Raw genomic sequence first — 17,809 nt, 5'->3', positions numbered from 1 at the left:
CAGGGAGGTATGGCTTGGCCCCCCCAGCTCTGCTCAGCCTGGCAGGAAGCTGCTGGGGGTGCAGGGGGGGGCTGTGCTGGCTGTGTGCCCCCCCCCCCATCCCCACGCTGGGGCTTCAGCAGGGACGCAATGTGGCTGCACCCCCCTTCATGGTGAATGGGGGGGGGGGGGTTCTGGCCTTGCAGTGCTGCGGGGGGGGGGGGGGGGCGCCTCTCCACAGCTCATTGCAACAGGCAGCACGCCGCTGTTTGGTTGGGTTTTTTTGGGGGGGGGGGGGGGGGGAGGGGAGCAAACTGCGACCCCCCCCAAATAAATACTTCCCCTCCCCCCCCCCCCCCGGTGCTGTGCAGCAGGATGGGGGGGGAAGCACAGGACAGGAAGCAGCTCCCCACCTCCCCCCCCCCTCTTTTGGGCTCCCTCCTGCCCGATGCCCCCGGGGGGGGGGGGTCGCAGCCGTGGTTGTCACACGGTGATGAGATTCTGATTTTTTTTTTCCTTTTAGTGTTTTTTAAGAAGGGGGGAGGAACGGGGGGGGGGGGGGGGGGGGGGGGGAGAAATGATTTTTTTCCTTTTTTTTTTTGCAGGGGGGGTTTGCGGTTGGTGGCGCGGTTGGGGGGGGGGGGGTTGGTTATTAAATACAGAAAAATTAATTATTATTATTTTTTTTGGCACCGCGGGGGGGCGTCGGGTTCTCGGCCGGCTTCGGCGCTGGGCTCACACGCTCATTGTCATGCTGGGCGAGTACTAGAGAGAGCGGAGACACCGAGGGTTAGCGGGCCGTGGGGGGGGGGGGGGGGGGGGCGCACAGCAACCGGGGGGGGGGGGGGTGGGGAGGGGCCATCCTCACACCTCCGGGATGCTTTGCCACGGCCGGACCCCCTCCGGCAGCGGGGGGGGCCGCCACGGGTCGGCCGGAGCTCTGCAGGCTGCCCGTCCCCCCCGGCAGCCCCGACCCCCCCGCGATCCCCGCCCTCTCCGTTTGCCCCCCCGGCTGCCCCCGGAGGTGACCGTCGGCTCCCTTACGCTGTCGCTTTGGAAGGGGTTTAAGAAATTGGTGCCCATCTCGGCGTCGTCCCGCGGGGTGCCGGGGGGGTTGTTCAGCCCCGCCATGTTACTGGGAGAGCTCTGCAAAATTTGGGGGGGGGGGAGGGAAAAGACTTAGAGGGGGGGGGGGTCCTGAGGTATGGAGTGGGGGTTGTGGTGCGAGGGTGGATGTGGGGGGAGGGGTCTTGGGGTACAGGGGGGGGGCGATGTGCTGTGCCCCATGGATGGGGGGCTCTCAGCGCACAGTGGGGGCTCTGTGCATTTGGGGGGGGGGGGTTTCAATCTGTGGGGTTCCCAGCATGTGAGGGTCCCAGTGCACAACCTCCCTTTGTGGGCAGGGGTGCTGGTGCACGGGGGGGGGGCTCCAGTGTATGGGGCGGGGGGGGGGGGGGGTCCTGGTTCATAGGACTCCTCATTCATGGCTGGGGGGGGGAGGTGGGGGGGCTGCGGGGCATGGGAGCGCCGATGGCTGGGAGAGATCCGGGTTTGTAGGTGGGGAGGGGGGGGGGGTCCCGGCACACGGGGGCTGCACACTCACCTTGGGCAGCCCATCCATGTCCCCAGAGCCTGCAAAAACGACGGCAGTGCTGTCAGCGGCCCCCCCAGCCCCTCTGTCCCCCCCCCCCCCCTCCTTCCATCCCTCCCCCCCCCAACCCAGCCGTCCCACATCCCTGCGCGGTGCCTGGCAGCCCGCAGATGGAGCTCACGGACTGCAGGACAAGGCAGACTGCTGGGCTGCAGCAGCGCCGGCCCCAGCAGGGAGGGGGGGGAGTATGAATGGGGTTGGATCACCTTGCTTGGGGGGCGGGGGGGGGCACCCACCTAAGGATCCGTTCATGTGATGGGGCTCCATGGCGCTCATCCCACTCATGGGCCCCTCCGGCCCCGGCCCCATTGGGAACTGCAAACAAAGACGGAGTGAGCGAAGGGAGGTGGGCTGGGGACCCCCCCCCGCGGCCCCCCCTCCCCCCCCCCCCCATCACCAGGCTCACATTTGGCCGGGTCCCCGCCGGCCCGATGGGGTTCATCATGGTGTACATGTTCTCACTGGAGTTGGTGGAATCTGTGGGAAGCACGAGAAGTGGGAGGGGGGCACAAATAAACCTCCCCCCCCCCACAAATAACACCTCCCCCCCACCCCGGGCACACAGCAGGGCAGGGGGGACACTCACCACCGGGGCTGGGCATGATGGGGGTGCCGGGGGGGGGCCGCCACCACCGGGAGGACCCTGTGGGGACAGAGAGGAGATGGAGGTCGGGGGGGGGGCCACACGGGATCACTGACAGCACAGCCCCCCCGTGCCTCCCCCATACTCACCACGTAGTTCCCGGGGGATGAGGAGGAGTAGGCGATCTAGGGGGCAGGAGGGACAAAAGGAGGGGTCAGCATTGGGCGTGCAGCCCCCCCTCAGTGTCCTTTCCCCCCCCAACCAAGGCCCCCCCCCCCATACTTACAGAGTTGGCATTGGGGTTTGGCCACGGCCCACGGCCACCGGGACCCCTGGAAGGGAATGGTTGGAGGTGAGGGAGGGGATGTGGGGGGCTCTGATGCTGCTGCCCCCGTGCCCCCCCCCCCCCGTGCCCCCCTGGTCCCTTACATGTTCATTGGTGGGCATGCCGGGGCCGGCCAGCGAGCTGGGGGGGGGGCGCATCCCACTGCCGTAGGTCTGGGGGGAAATGGGGTGAGTGGAGGCTGAGACCCCCCCCCAGCCCACCCACAACTCCACCCCCCTCCCTGTCCCAGCCCCATTCCCGTCCCCACCCCCATTTCAGTCCCCAAATACAGCAGCCTTTTCCCATCTGCACCCAAACCCATCCCTTTCTTCTCCCCACCCCTCAGCTCCCCCCCTCCCCATCTCTCCCCATCCCCACCCAAATCCTCATCCCCACCCCCAACCCTGTCTGCCCACAGCCCCCCCTGTCTGCCCACAGCCCCCCCTGTTTCCCTGTCCCCATCCCCTCCCTGCCTCCATCCCCATCCCTAGCACTACCCACTCAGCTCTCTCTCTCCCTGTTCCCATTCCATTCCCATCCCCTTTCCCACCCGTGTCCCCCATCCCCATCTCCCCCCACAACCCCTCACCCTCTGCCCCCCCATCCCCATCCCCTCACCTGCGGTGCCATTCCACCCATGCCTCGGGGGGGGTTCATGCGCTGCATTGGGCCCCCCATGTTCGGATGCCCTGCGCAGAGGAAGGGGGGGGGGGGGGGAGTGTGAGTGTGCTGACCCCCCCACAGCACCGGGGACGGGACCCCCACTCACCCTGTGCCCGCGTGGCCGGGTCCATGGCGTTGGGCAGCAGCGGCTGAGAGCCGGGGACACCCACAGGTGGCTGCAGGGGAATTGGGGGCAGGGGGGGGTCAGGGCACAGCGGGACCCCCGGTGGAGCTCTGTGCCCCATTGGGGTCTGGCTGCATGGGGGTGGGAGGGGGGGGGTGGAACCTCACCTGGTTCATCCGCAGTGCGGGGCGGGGGCCACCGGGGTACCGGGGGGACATGAAGGGCTGCAAGAGAGGAAGGGGAGCCGTGAGAGGAGGGGAGGGACGTGGGGGGGGGGGGGGGGGGCCGGGGGGACAGGCAGCCTTACCTGGGGGTGCGGCCCCATCATGGGGGCGGTGGGGGCGTGGGGGGAGGCTGAGCGTGCGGCGACGGCTGCGAGCCCGGCGGTGCCTTCAGGAGAAACAGAGTTGGGGGTGGGGAGGAGGGGGAGGCAGGGGCTGGGGGCTGGGGGCATCACCCAGTGCACCCCCCAGATGTGGGGTCCCCGGCCCCCCCCAGCTGCACACACACACACGCTGCAGCCCCAGCAGTTCCCCCATAGCAGCCGTCCCCCCTCCCCTCCATCCCCCCAGGGTACCTGGAAGAAGCCGGGAGGCATGGGCCCCCCCGCCATGCCGTCGCTGGGGGGAAGGCTCCCCATCACCGGGCTGGGCGCCGCCGCTGCGCTCTGCGGGGGAAGGAGAGCTGAGCAAAGGGTCGGCAGCTCCCCCCCACGGCAGGGAGCGGCTCTGTGCCCACCTGCGGCACTGGGGGCCGCTGTGGGGGCACCGCCATCGCGCCCCCCGTCAACTCATGGGGCACCGTCACCAACCTCACAGCCACCCCATGCCTCCCCCCCCCCCCGCGTCCCCAACCACGGCCGGGGCTTTGGGGCCAGCGTGCGAGTGACAGGGCAGCGCGGGGAGAACCGGGGCGATGCCCACCCGTGGGCTGCAGTGGAGCTGGGGGGGGGGGGGTTGGGGGGTTCGGTGGGGCTGCAGGGGGGACTGCAGGGGGGCCCGGCCCCTCTCGTCTGCCAGCCCCGCTCCGGGGGAGCTGTTAAGCAGGGAGGAATGCGCTGCTTTTCCGCTCGGCCCTGCGCTGTCTCTGCCACAACTGGATTCAATTTGGAGAGGAGGAGGGGAAGAGGGGGGGGGGGTGGCGCTGCCCCTCCTGCGGGGGGACGGAGGGGAAAGGGGGGGGGGGGGGGGGCCTGCATGGGGCGCCACCGCCTGGGGGGGAACCCCGCCGAGCGGAGGGGGCTGAGGGCACAGCGACGGGGCACGGCACCGCGGGGAGGGGGGGCCACGTCCCAGCACGGGGACAGCCCTGAGCGGCACAGCCACCGCGGGTCACAGCTGGCACAGGGGCGGGCGCAGGGACCGCGGCTCACAGCCGGGCTGCACCGCCGAGGATGCGGCTCCCACCCGCGCGCATCCACGCCGAGCTCCGGCCGCGCCGTCTGCGCGATCCCCGCTGTGGGTCAGGGGGGCGATCGGGGCTCCTCTGCCCCACGGCGCGGGCGCGCACCAGGGCCGCGGGTGCTGGGGGCTGCGGGGGCCCCCACCTCATTTATCAGCCGCGGGATCGGGGCCGGGCCCAGCTGAACTCACTTTACAGCCATGCACAAATCATTTGCAAGACAATGGAGAGTCTGTGCAGGCAGCAAAACCAACAGCGCCGGAGGCCAGGCAGCCCGGCACCCCACGGCCCCCCCCCCCCCCCCTCACGGCCCCCCCCAGCGCCGCAGCCCCGCGCATTCCTCCCGTTAACCCCTCGGCCCCCACCGCCCCCCGGCCCGGTGCCCTCCGCTGGGTGGAGGGTGACGGAGGTGCGGGGTGAGGAGCGAATGTGGGGCGGGGGTCCGGCTGGTGCTCAGGGGTGGAAGACGGAGAAGCGGCGCCCATCGCAGCGGGGTCCAGCGCGGAGCCCATCGCGGCTCCCTTTGTGGCAGCCAGCGGGGCTCCGTGGCAGAGCCCGGCGTGGCGTCCATCGCAGCACCCGGCCAGAAGCCCCCCCTCCGCAGCGCAGCCGTTCCGGCGCCCCACACGATCCCACCACGGTCCCCCCCATCCCGGAGCTCACCGCGATGCCGTCCCTCAACCGGCCACGGCGCTGCTCCCATCGCTGTGCACCCCCGGCCCCCATCCAGGAGCCCAGCACCGCACCCACCGTGCAGCCCCACTGTGGAAGCCGAGGTGGAGCAGCCTCCTATGGCAGCAGGGCCAGTTTGGCAGCTCTCAGCCTGTTGGTGGGGGGGGGGGGGGGGGGGGACACGATCTCTGCCCCTCCTGGGATGGGAGTCCGCAGTGTCCCCCCCCCCAAGTGGATGCCCCCACATCTCGGGGTGCTGTGCCCATGGCCACGGGGGTCAGTGCTCGACCTCTGCCCTACACTGGGGATGGTGCTGACCCCCCCCCCCCCAGTCCCACTCCGAGGTGGGGCCCCCCCAGCCCCCCCCAGCCCCGCTGCGCTCCCAGCCCAGTGATGCAAAGCAGGAGTTGCCATGGCAACAGGTTGGGGAGTTTCAGCTCCTCCTGCAGCAGCAAGGTCAGGAGGGAGGGAATGGGGGGGGGAGGGGCCCACAAATGGGGGGGCAGCAGGACCTGAGCTGGGGGCCCCGATTGCTGCTGCCCCCCACAAACCCCCCCCAGAATAACGAGCAGACCCCCAAGCTCTGTTGTCCCCGCGGTGATATGGGGTCACCGTCCCCACGGTGCCATCAACAGTGTGTGCTCATGGGGGGGGGCTGTGCACACTCCAGTGGGGGGGCACACATCCAAGCGGCCCCCCCAGGAAGGGCACAGAAAGCCTGCATAGTGCCACAGTGCTGGGAAGCCCCCATCCAACCCCTGGGCACTGAGGGATGCCGGCCCCCCCCCCCCCAGGCGCTGCTCCCCGTTGTCGGGGGGGGGGGTCTCAGCCCTACAGGCCCCCCCCATCCCGGTCCCCAGTGCCAGGCTGCATCTGTGAGCAGTGCCATGGCAACGGGCCCTGACCTGCACCGCCAGCCTCATTAATTCCAGCATGGCAATCAGCGCCGTGCAGGAGGGCCGGGGGCGGCGGGGATGGGGGGGGGGCACTGTGCTGCAGCCCCAAAAGCCCCCATGCTGTGAGCCTGGGGAGGGGGGGTGGCAGTGATGGGTGCTGGGGGGGGGGGTGCTGAGCAGCACAGAGCACTGGGAGGCACAGGGAAATTGGGGGGGGGGGAGCATCCTGCAGCAGCACAAGCCCTGCATCCCACAGCAGGACACACAGCACCCCCAGCAGCACAGACTCCGCAAACCCCCCACCCCCCAACCCAAGGCATCCAGCTTCGTCCCCCCCACCCCGGTGTGCCCCACACCACGTGCAGGATTTGGGGTACCCCAGCCCCACAGCGCAGCTCTGCATCCCACAGCATCCCACACCCACTGCCATCCCTGTGGGTACCACAGCATCCCTCATCCCATGGCACCCCCAGCACCACAAACCCCCCCCCCCCCCCGCATCCCATGCAGTCCTGGGGGTGTCCTGCCCCCCCACCAACACAGAGCAAAGAGGGGAGGGGGACGACAAACCCTGGGGGCCCATTGAGGTCACCGTGCCCAGCATTGGGCACAAAGCACGTCTGCTGGCAGCTTGTGGGTTGGTGCGGGGGGGGAGGGGGGGGGGACGACACTCTCCAGCTGTCCCTATGCATCTCAGTGCCCCCAAATCCCCCCCCCCATATCCACACACATCCCCCTGTCCTCATCCCCATCAACGCCAGCCGGAGCCGGGCGCCCTGCGGGGCACAGGGTGGCACTGGGGGGATTCCGGGGGGGTCACAGCCCGGCCCCTGGGATTACCCCTCGTGGTGCTGTGCAAAATAGGTCAGCGCTGTGCAGGGAGGTGGGGGCTGGCACTGCACTTAACCCCCAGCGTGCCGCGTCCCCGCGTTCCCACGTCCTCAGGGCGGTGTTTGGGGGGGGGCACGGGGTCTGCCCCCCCATACTCACGTAGTCATGGAAGGCTTTGGCCTCACTCGAGTGCTCGCACGTCTCACGGCGGTCGGGGGCTGCACAGTAGAGGTCCCAGAAGACGCTGCAGGGGGGACACGAAGCGTCAGGACCCCCCCCCGGTGTGCCCAAGTCCCCCCATAGAGCTGTCAGCCCCATCCCAGGGCTATGGGGGGGGGGGGTGGGCTGAGCCCGACCGCAGTTGAGGCAGTAATAAGGAGTGGATGGGGGGCGGGGGGGGGCACGGGGCTGTGTTCATAGCACTGCTGTGGGGTGGATGGGGTGGGGGGGTCCTGCCCCCCCCTGCTGCAGTGTTTGCCTGGAGACGGTCGCTATGCACTGCAGCCCAAATTCCTGGGCCCTGACATCAGAAAGCACATCCCAGGATGGGATGTAGATGGGATGGGGTGGGGTGGCCCAATGCCACCCTCCTCCCCGGCGAGGTGACAGGGATGGGGGGCAGAATGGGGCACAGCGGTGCTGGGGTGCTGTGGGGTGGCAGGGGGTGATGGGGCTGAGCCCCCCTCATCAGCAGGTTATGGGAAGCAGCTGTGGGGCAGCTCCTGAGCACCCTTAGTTGGGGGGGGAGGGAGGGGGGGGAGGTGGACAGAGTATGCGGGACCCCCCCCCCAGTGTGGGGCTTTGTGCCCTTTGGGGATGGCCAAATTGGATCCAGCTGTGGGGCTGAGCAGTGGGGCCGAGTTTGGGGGGGGGGGGATGATAGGAAAAGCAGAGCAGCGGTTGCAGGGGGCCCCGGGGGGACACCTCAGGGGACCCCCCGCCCCCCCCCATCCCTACTCACCACCACCAGGAGTGCAGGAAGCCCGGCGGTTCTCCCAGCGTGATGTTCTTCTCCCATCGGATCTGCGGGGCACAGAGGGACGCGTGGAGCCGGTCAGAGCCGTGCGGCACCGGCAGAGGGGAGGAGGGGGACGCGCTGGGGGCCGGTGTGACACACGGTGCGACCCCCCCCCATAAAACACGGCTCTCACCTCGGACAGGACGTCTGCGCGGATTTCTGGGCTCCCACGTGCAGGAGGTACTCATAGACGTACAGCGCCAACCTGCAGGGCGGGACGGGCGGCGCGGTGACACCGGGACGGCGGCGGGGCGGTGCGGGGACACCGCGACGGGAACGGCGCTGCCGGCGGACGCGGCCACGTGCGCGGCTCGGCCCGGTGAGCGCTGCCAGCCCCGCAGCCGGCTGACACCGCACCGGGACCGGCCGCCCGCGGGTGACACGGCGCTGCGGGGCGGAACCGCGTTCGGAGCGTCGCCGCCCGCGTGACACCGCGACCCCGAGGGGGGACGACGCGGGGACACCCGCGGGAACCGCGCGGGGACACCGGAGGGACGCGGCGCTCAGCGGCTCCGGGGATCCGTCGGGGGTCGCGCAGCCCCGCAGCGGAGCGGTGCGGAGCGGTGCGGAGCGCGGTTCTCCCATCCCCGCCGCGCCGCCGCCGGCCCCGATTCCCGCGGCGGAAACCCCCGCGAAAACTTCCGCGCGTCGCTCCGTCCGTCCGTCCGTCCGTTCCTCCCTCTCCCCCCCCCGCCCCGGGCACTCACTTCTCGCGGGCCTGCCCGTCGGACGGCACGCCGCAGCCCTTGCCCTTGCCGTACATCCTGCACGGCCCCGCTGTCACCGGCGGCGCCCCGCCGCCATCCCGGCCCCGCGCTGCGCCTCGGCCCGGCCCGGCCCGGGGGACCTTGAAACCGCCGCGCGGGGCCGGGGGTCCCCGCAACGCCGCCGCCGCCGCTCCCTCCCCCCGCGCGCGCGGCTGTTCCAGCAACGCCGCCCCCCCCACCCCTCCGTCCCGGCGCTGCTCCTCCTCCGCCCGCGCGGCCGCTCTTAAAAGGGCGATGGCGGAAGGTTAAGGGAGGGGGGGTCCACAAGGGTGGTGGGCGTGAAGTGACGCGGAGACGCGGATGGGAGGGGGGGAAGCGATCGGTCGCGTACGCGCGTGGGTGAAGAAACAGATACGAAGGGGGGGCGGGTGGGAGGTGGGCACGAAGGGGTGCAGAAGGACACGGACACGAGGGGGAGGACACAGAGCGACAGGAAAGGGTGGACGCGCGTGGTGTCGGACACGAGGCTGGGAAGACACGCGGGGGGGGCACGGCCACGAAGGGACGGACGCTGAGAGACGGATGGAGAAGGGCGGGCAGGGAGGGAAGGGCGGGGGGAGAGCAGGGAAGGACGCGGCACGGCACGGGGGAGCTCGGAACAGCCGCCAGCGCGACACGCGTGTTTGCGGTGGGCACGCGGGGGGGCCGCGTGTGCACGAGGCCGTGCGTTCGGGCGGCTGCGTGCGCGGCGCTTCCGCCGTCGGCCTGCAGGTGTCAGCCGTGCCCGAGCGCTGAGCCGCGACCCCCGCGGACGCGCGTGGCGGTGGGGCTTTGCGGGGCCGCCCGCAGCCCGGCGGCGCTGCTATGAGCGCCGTTCTGTCCTCTCTGCCACCGCGGCTCTGATCCCAGCTCTGATCCCAACCCGGGACGGCGGGGGATTCCCGGTGCGACCTGAGCTGAGGACCCCATTGCAGCCCCCGTTTCGGACCCCGTGGGCTCGGTGTCACGGTGTCGCACGGCCCGGCCCACGCTGTGACATCTCACCCAGACTAAAGGTCCTCGTCCCCCCCGCGCTCCACCATGGAGGCACGTGAGGCCGTGCAGTGGTGGTGGGCGCCCACCTGGGACCCCCCGCCCCAACCCCTGGCTCTGGCACCACCCGGCACCGTGCCCACCCCATTCACTGTGCCCCCCATTCACTGTGCCCCCCATTCACTGTGCCCCCCATGCCCACCCCCACACGCCCTCCTGCCCCCCCCCCCCAATACAGTGCCAGAACCCCAGCACAGGGGCATTGCGGTGCCCGCGCACCCCAGATGGAAGGAACGTTTTCGAGTGGATGAGCAGCAGCAGTGACCCCCCCAGGCCCGATTACGCCCCACGCAGTGACACGGACCCACAGGGACCGCCCGTTCCTCTTTCTGAGCACAGCAGCCGGCTGCAGGCGAGTCGGGGCGCTGGGTTGGGTGGGGGGCAAACGCAGCCACGGGGATCCCGGCCACGAAGGAAGGGGCTGTGGGCTCTGTTCCTCTGACCCCCTCTTCCCTCCCAGGTGGAGCCATGGGGCGCCCCATAGCGATGCTGCTGCTCCTGCTGCTGCTTCCCCACGGCATCGGGGCAACCACCTCGCAGCCCTCGCTGCCGCCGTGCCGCTGCGATGCGGTGGGCAAAGCGCCGGACTCGTGCTCCGGTGCCGATTGCCTCTGTGCTGCGCCCCACGGCCCTGTCAACGCCTCCGATTTCCACGCACGGGAATGTCGGGACGCCGTGGGGATGGTGGATGCGGCCGAGGGCGGCGGCGTGGCGGCGGTGGCGGTGGGGGTGGCGGTGGGGCTGGGGGCGGTAGGGGTGGCGCTGGGGGTGGTGGTGTGGCGGTGCCGGAGGACGGCGGGCGCTGCGGGGTGGGGGAAGCGGGAGCCCCCTGCAGCCCATGGGCAGCCCCGCTATGTCAGCCGTGAGGCAGAGAGCAGCTCTGCTGCCGTGGGGGTGCGCCTGGCTCCCGACTACGAGAACGTCTTCGTCGGCTCCTACGCGGCCCCCGGCGCAGCCCCGGTGCAGGATGGAGAGCATGGATGGCAGCAGGAGGGATACAGGTGAGTCTGCGGAGAGGGGGGGCTGTGGGGGTATGTGGGACCCTCCTGATGGGCTGCATTGGGCCGTCCTGTCCCACTTCATCCCACCCCACCCCATCCCACCCCATCCCATCCCATCCCATCCCACTCCATCCCATCCCATCCCATCCCATCCCATCCCACTCCATCCCACCTCATCCCATCCCATCCCATCCCATCCCATCCCATCCCATCCCATCCCATCCCACCCCATCCCATCCCACTCCATCCCATCCCATCCCATCCCATCCCATCCCATCCCATCCCATCCCATCCCATCCCACATCAGCCATTCATCCTACTCTACTCCAGCTCATCCTCATCTCCATCCCATCCGCAGTCCGTCCCCATCCCATCTCATCTCAACCCATCCATCCCGTCCTACTCCATCTCAACCCAATCTATTGCATCCTCATCCCATCCCACTCAATCCCATCCCCATCCCATTTCAACCCACCCCATCCCCATCCCATCCCACCAAACCCAAGGATCAGACACCCGTGGGGCCCTTTCCTCCCCATTGATCCACCCGGGGGTCCGTTCCCATCTCCACGGGGCGCTGCCCCACTGACCCCCTCCCCGCAGCCCCCAGGCGCCGCCGGACGATCTCTATTTCCTGGAGAGCGGTGCAGGGGAGCAGCCCATCTACGCCAACACCGGGACCCCCGGAGAGGACATCTATGTCAGCCCCGACCCGTGAGGGCAGCGCCCCGGGGGATTCTGCAGCGCTGGGACGGCGGAGGGGATTTTCCTCTTTTTTCTTTTCTCTGTTGTTTTTTTTTTTTTGCAATGAGAGCAAAACGGCTGCGCCGCCGTTTCCTGCGCGGGGCGGAGGGAGGAAGCGGCCGCTTCTCCTTGGGGTTTGCGCTGCGAAATGGGGACGGGGCGGTGGGACGCGGCCATCCCTGCACGTCGCTCCGGAGCTCCGCGTGACGCCGGGACCCAAATGCTGCCCTCTGTGAAATCCGACGGCCTGGGACAAAAAATGCCGTTTTTGGACGCTGCTGGCAGTGTGTGGCTGCGAGGTGGGTGGTGACATGGGGGCACCCCGTGTCCCAGCCTCGCACGGGTCCTTGTGATTCTCCACGGTGACATTAAATGTTGGGCTGTCCTCAGTGACCCGTAGGACTCACGGTCTGCTGGAACCCCCCAGGGGCTGTGTGGGGTGCTGGGGGTCCCGTTCCCAGAGCAGAGGTGCCAACAATACGGGTCCCACACTGGCAGGTTCCTATTTCCCAGTCCCCTAAGGCCACGTCCCCATCATGGTGACCCCACGTCCCACATCCATTGAGCTGTGGTCCCCAGAGCCCATAACCCCAGGCTGGAACTCCTCCTGTCCCCCATCCCCATGTCCCCATGTTCCATATCTCAATGTCCCCGTGTTCCCACATGTCTCTCTTCCCCATGGGTGCCACCTCCAAGTCCCCATGTCCCAGTATCTCCATGTCCCACATCCCCACGTCCCTGTGTGTCTGCACCTCACATCCCCATCCCCATCCCATGTCCCCCATCCCATATTCTCATATGTCACAGCCTCATGTCTCATGTCCCCATGTCCCATATCCCTATGTCTCATGTCCCCGTGTTCCCCCCATCCTATGTCTCACGCCCCCCTGTCCCCATGCCCCCCGTCCCCATATCTCATGTCCTCATGTCCCCGTCCCCCTGCCCCCATCCCCTGCCTGTGGGTACCAGTAAATGGGCGCCACATCCCCGATGTGGTCAGGGCTTCTCAGCGCCCGCCCCAAGGCCACAACGGGGGCAAAGTGCTGCTGGAGCGCAGCCCACACATGACTCACCCATGGGTGACGGATTGGGGGCTGGGGGGGACGTGGCCGCGTGGGGCCGAGCTGCTGGCGCCGTGTTCCCATCACTTTATTCATTTACATCGCGATTGGATTCATAGAAATAATATAAATATACCAAAAAAAAAAAAGAATCCCAACAAAGGCGTACAGTGCAATAAATAACGAGCAATAAATAAAGGACTGTATAAAAAAGGCTCGTGTGGAGAGGAGCCGGGGGGGGGGGGGGGCTCCTCCTGCTGAACCAATGCTTTAAATAAGGGGAGAGGGGAATAAGTTATGGTGTGGAGTGATGGCAGTGGGGTCTGCGGCCCTGGGGTCGGTGCCACCAGGATGGGGTGGGGGCCCTGCAGCAGGAGGTCAGACATCAGCATCGGGAGGCGAGGGGTCCCTGCAGGTGGAGGTGGTGGGTCCATATGGACAGAGATGACGAGTTCCTACATCCAGAGGGGATGGAGCCCTGCAACAGAGCTGCCAGTCCCTGTTTGCAACGATGGATTCCTTTAGACGAAGGTGAGGGATTCCTGTGTCTGGAGGCGATGGATCCCCAGACCCAGAGCTGATGGATTCCTGTATCCAGACGTAACGGAACCCTTTGGTGGGGGTGATGGAACCCAACGTCCACATCTGGCAGATCCCTACACCCAGCAGCGCTGCTCCCTGCACCCAGAGGTGACAGACAGGTCCCCATAGATGGAGGTGGGGACCCCTCCACCCAGCGGTGCCCTCAGGCGCAGTGACAGCGAGTGACCAACATATCCTCGAAGACAGAGCTGACCAACCTGCCCTCTCCATCGTAGTGCATCAGCACCATGGGGTCGTAGGCAGCCGGCACACAGCAGGGCGCCGGGGCAGCGCGGCTCAGGGCGTGCACGCGGGCCTGGATCTGCGCATGCATGCTGGCGGCGCGGTAGTTGTGCGGGCAGGAGCCCTGGCAGAAGCGCATGTCGTAGCTGCGCGGCGCCAGCACCCAGTCGTCCCACCCGATCTCCTGGAAGGACACCTTCAGCACCCGCCGGCAGCATTTCCCCTCGCTCTTCCCGCACTCCTCCTCCAGCCCCCGCCGTCTCCTCGCTCCCCGCCCCTCCCCGTCCCACGTTTCCACTTCCAGAACCGCGTTCCCGGTTCCGGTGCCGTCCCACGGAGCCGACGCGTCAGAGCTGAAGGTCAGCTCTAAGCGCAGCGCGGCGCTGCTGCCGGCGGCCCAGTGCCGGATGAGTGATGTCAGGTCCAGGTGGAGGGAGCGGGGGTCCAAATCCCGGCCTTGCAGCAGACGCGGGGCCCCGCCGGACCCCCCGGGGGTGTAAATGCTGACCCGGAGCGGTGCTGAGTGCGGGGGGAGCGGCAGCCGTGCCCGCAGCACCTGCGGCCTCTGGCGGAGAGCTCCGGTGCGCGGCACCAGCAGGAGGTAACGGTACGGCCCGGGGGGCTCCCAGCGTCCGCGGGGGTCCCGGTGACCTTCGGGGTCCCGCTGCCCGTGGGAGTGCTGGTCGCCGTCGGGATCCGGCTCTCCGTGGGGGTCCCGGTGTCCTCTGGGTGGTTCCTGCCCCCCTTGGGGGTCCCGCTCTCCCCGGGGGGGGTCCGGCAGGCGCCGCACTGTGGGATGAGAGGACGGCCGGTGTCACAGAGACCCCACAGCGCGCCATGGGATTCCTCCCTGCCCACCCCCCGCCTCCCGCGGCATGAAGGCACCGGGGCTCCAACCCCGTCCCGCGCAGTGGTGCCCCCCAACCCCCAGTCCGGACGGTTCCCCACATCCCCCCCGCTGTGCCGTTATCAGGGATCGGTGCTTTTAAATGGAAAATTGCAACTCCTCCTCCTCTGAAGGCAACGTTGGGAGCGGCGGGAGGAGGAGAGGAGAGGAGGAGGAGGAAGAGGAGAGGAGGAAGGTGACAGCGGTGGATTCATGTCCGGTCATGTCCCAGCACGTGTCGGGGCAGGGTGTGGGTTGGGGCACGGTTTGGAGATGCAGTGGGATGTGGCTTGGGGACACGGTGGGACGCGTTTTGGGGACACCGTTTGGGGATCCGGCGGGATGCGGGTTGGGGGATGGTGGGACACGGCTGGGGGACGCGGCGGGATGAAGTTTGGGGACGCGGTTTGAAGACACACAGGATGCGGCTGGGGGCGCAGCTGGGGACCGCGGTCCGGGGACACGACGGGAGCGCAGCGTCCACTTACGGATGGCGGTCAGGCGGTGCCAACGCGTCGCGGCCGCCGCTCCGTCGCGCTCCTCCCGTTCCCGGCTGCGGTTCCCTCGCAGTTCGGCCACGCGCCGCTCGTACAGCCGCCGCGCTCGGCTGATGCTCTCCGGGTCCGGAGCGTGCGGCACGGGGGGGGGCCCGGCCATGCCCAAGCGCCGCAGGATGCCGTGTTTGATGGCTTCCAGCTGCTGCCCGTCCTCGTCCCACGCGCGGGGCCGAGGCTGCGCGCCGCCCGCCAGCAGCAGGAGCTGCAGGCAGGTGACGGTGACGACCCCCACGTCCCGCAGCATCGCGCAGACGGCGGAGGAGGAGGGGGGAGCGGGCGGGGAGTTGCAAAACCTCTTGCGCAAAGGCCCCGCGTGCGGCTCTTATCGATGCCGCGAGGAGAATGAATGGAGCGGAGCAGCCCCGGGTTTATATAAGCGGGACTTTGCCCGCCCTCCTCCCCCCCAATCCCAACCCCCCCCCCCCCCCCCGCCCCGGTCCCACGGATGAAGCTGCGGGCTCTGCGCGGCGATGGAACGAGGAACGGCCGCCGTTTCGGGCGGACGCTTCGCGGCGCCTCCGGGGGGGAGATGCTGAGCGGACCGAGGGGCGGCGGCGGGCGGAGGTCTCGTGGGCGGCACGTGGAGCTGAGCGGGGATGGGGATGGGGATGGGGATGGGGATGGGGATGTGCGTGCCAGCAGCGCGCCTCGCCTGCCTGCCCTCCCCGTCCCCTCCTCGTCCCCCCGCGAGAAGCGCGACGGGTGCCAACACGAGCGGGCGGAGCGGATCGGAGCCGCGATTAAAGAGCGGCACTCCCCAAACGGAGCTCCGGCTGATGACACCGCAGCCCGGCTTTGCCGCACGTCGCTGCCCCGGTCCGGTTCTCACTGAAGTAACCGCGCTCGGGGTTTGCATCATTCCTAGGACGGTGCCGGGCGCGGATGGCTCCGATCCAGAGCCGCGTGGCAACGGGAAGAGCTCGTGGAGGAGAACCGACGGGGGGGTCCCACGGCTGGGCTCCGTCGGAGCCTCTTCCACCAGTAAGAGGACGGACCAAACCCGGAGAGGTCAATGAGGGCAGAGCCGGCAGTCGCCCCCAGCCCGGAGGTGGAGGGGGGCTCCAGGCAACGGGGCCGCTGGGACCGAGCGCCCCACTGCCCCACACCGCGGGCAGAAGGGATGTGAGCCCCGTGTGGGGACGGCGTGTGGTGGCCTCTGGTTGGGGCACACGAGGTGACACAGCTGCATTCCGCGCTGCTGAGCTCACAGCTCAGCTGCTCCGTGGCGTTGCCACCAGCCCATGATTTATGCTTGTCTCGGCAGCCGGGCGCAAGCATTATTTCTGCCTTTTTCACCCAGATTCTTGACGTTTCCTGAGGCAAAGAAAGGAGAACAAGATTTTCACCCATGGCCACGTGAAAACATTGGCTCATCAGCACGAGCGGCTGCATGCGGGGGGTTGGCACAGCGTGACTGCTGTGCTGCTCCTGGGGGGTGGGGGGACGGAGGGAGGGGTGGGTTGATGGGTGGATGGGTGGATGGATGGACAGATGGACGGATGGACGGACAGAGGGATGGATGGATGGATGGATGGATGGATGGATGGATGGATGGATGGATGGATGGATGGATGGATAAATGGATGGATGGATGGATGGATGGATGGACGAATGGATGGACGGATGGATGGGTGGATGGGTGGGTGGATGGATGGATGGATGGATAAATGGATGGATGAATGGATGGATGGATGGACGGACGGACGGATGGATGGATGGATGGGTGGATGGGTGGATGGGTGGATGGGTGGATGGATGGATGGATGGATGGACGGACGGACAGGTGGATGAATGGAGCCCCTCAGTTGCCTTTGTGCTGCCTTTCCCTGCCCTCAGCTTCTGCCTGCCACACTTTTGGTTCCTCTGGGCCATTTCCTGAGGCAGCACTGCTGCCAGAGCCAACTTTCCTCGAGGCTGCATCCCAGCTCAATGTGCCACCATTGGGCTCTGCACGGCCACATCCCCATCCCCGTAGCAGGGACAGGCATGCAGCAGCTTTGTGGGGTGAGCAGCAGCCGTACGGAGCTACCGAGGGCACAGGGCAGCCACGGGGCAGCTCAGCTCCCAGCAGGATGGCAACCTGCAATGCAGGATCTGAGTTGTGCAGGTGGCTGGGAAAGCTCCCATCCCGCCAGCCATCACAGCACCCATCCATCGAGTGCGATGCGATGAGTTCTGGCCCTCACAGCTCTGCTCTGGCAATGCATTTTTGGGGCGGTGGGCGCTCCGTGTGCTGCCATCCCCCCCACCTGTGGTGCACAGAGGGTCGCGTGGAGCATCAGAGCTTTTGCAAAGCCGGATGTTTTCCTCCCAGAGGCGCCAGCGGTGAAGCCGGAAATTTTACAGCCAGGCAGCAGCGATAAAATTTGTGCTTTCAGAGCAGCATTTGCGGAAGCTGAATGATCTGTTGGGAAATTCTCCTGCGTGTCCTCGCCAGCCTGCACGATCAGAGCACGATCAGAGCATCCCCCGCCTCCATCAGCACTGCGCTGCCGGAGGTCGCACGGAGGAATTTCCTGCCTTTATCACGGGCGAAGCGCAGCCCGGAGCCCAGGGCGCTGCGGAGCACAGGAAGGTGTCACTCGGCTCCCCCTGCACATCTCTGGCAGGATGAGGTCCAGCACCGTGCTGCCATGGGAACCCATCGCATCCACCTGCAGCTCTGCGCAGCGCAGCGACCCAACAGCAGGAGGAAGGGGAGGGGAACGGGGCAGCACCACTTCCCCAGCGCTGCCCGCGGCGCCCCGAGGAGGCTCCCACTTCTCCACGCTCTGCCAGCACCACGCGGTGCCC

At 68.2% G+C, this 17,809-nt stretch overlaps 2 protein-coding genes across 2 annotated transcripts; both read right to left on the bottom strand.

The window, feature by feature from the left end:
- Nucleotides 1-602: 602 nt before the first annotated feature.
- Nucleotides 603-8,260, bottom strand: SSBP4 (single stranded DNA binding protein 4). The gene is given in 20 exon segments (XM_048927218.1): nt 603-744; nt 1,024-1,125; nt 1,583-1,611; nt 1,867-1,945; nt 2,037-2,107; nt 2,217-2,250; nt 2,253-2,273; nt 2,363-2,398; nt 2,500-2,545; nt 2,643-2,656; nt 2,658-2,711; nt 3,157-3,227; nt 3,308-3,377; nt 3,493-3,549; nt 3,633-3,676; nt 3,679-3,715; nt 3,903-3,992; nt 7,285-7,369; nt 8,087-8,148; nt 8,243-8,260. Coding segments are annotated over 20 exon segments (1,050 nt in total). The 3' UTR covers nt 603-714.
- Nucleotides 8,261-13,039: 4,779 nt separating this feature from the next.
- Nucleotides 13,040-15,378, bottom strand: GDF15 (growth differentiation factor 15). The gene is made up of 2 exons (XM_048927870.1): nt 14,948-15,378; nt 13,040-14,362 (listed from the first exon to the last, which is right to left on the bottom strand). The coding sequence occupies exons 1-2, from the start codon at nt 15,258-15,260 to the stop codon at nt 13,494-13,496; spliced, it is 1,182 nt and encodes a 393-aa protein (XP_048783827.1). The 5' UTR covers nt 15,261-15,378; the 3' UTR covers nt 13,040-13,493.
- Between the last annotated feature and the right edge of the window lie 2,431 nt (nt 15,379-17,809).

This window comes from Lagopus muta, chromosome 26 (assembly GCF_023343835.1).
Source record: "Lagopus muta isolate bLagMut1 chromosome 26, bLagMut1 primary, whole genome shotgun sequence".
In the NCBI taxonomy this organism is placed as follows: domain Eukaryota; kingdom Metazoa; phylum Chordata; class Aves; order Galliformes; family Phasianidae; genus Lagopus; species Lagopus muta.
The sequence above is the reverse complement of the archived record's forward strand: the minus strand, read 5'-3'. Positions and strand labels throughout refer to the sequence as shown.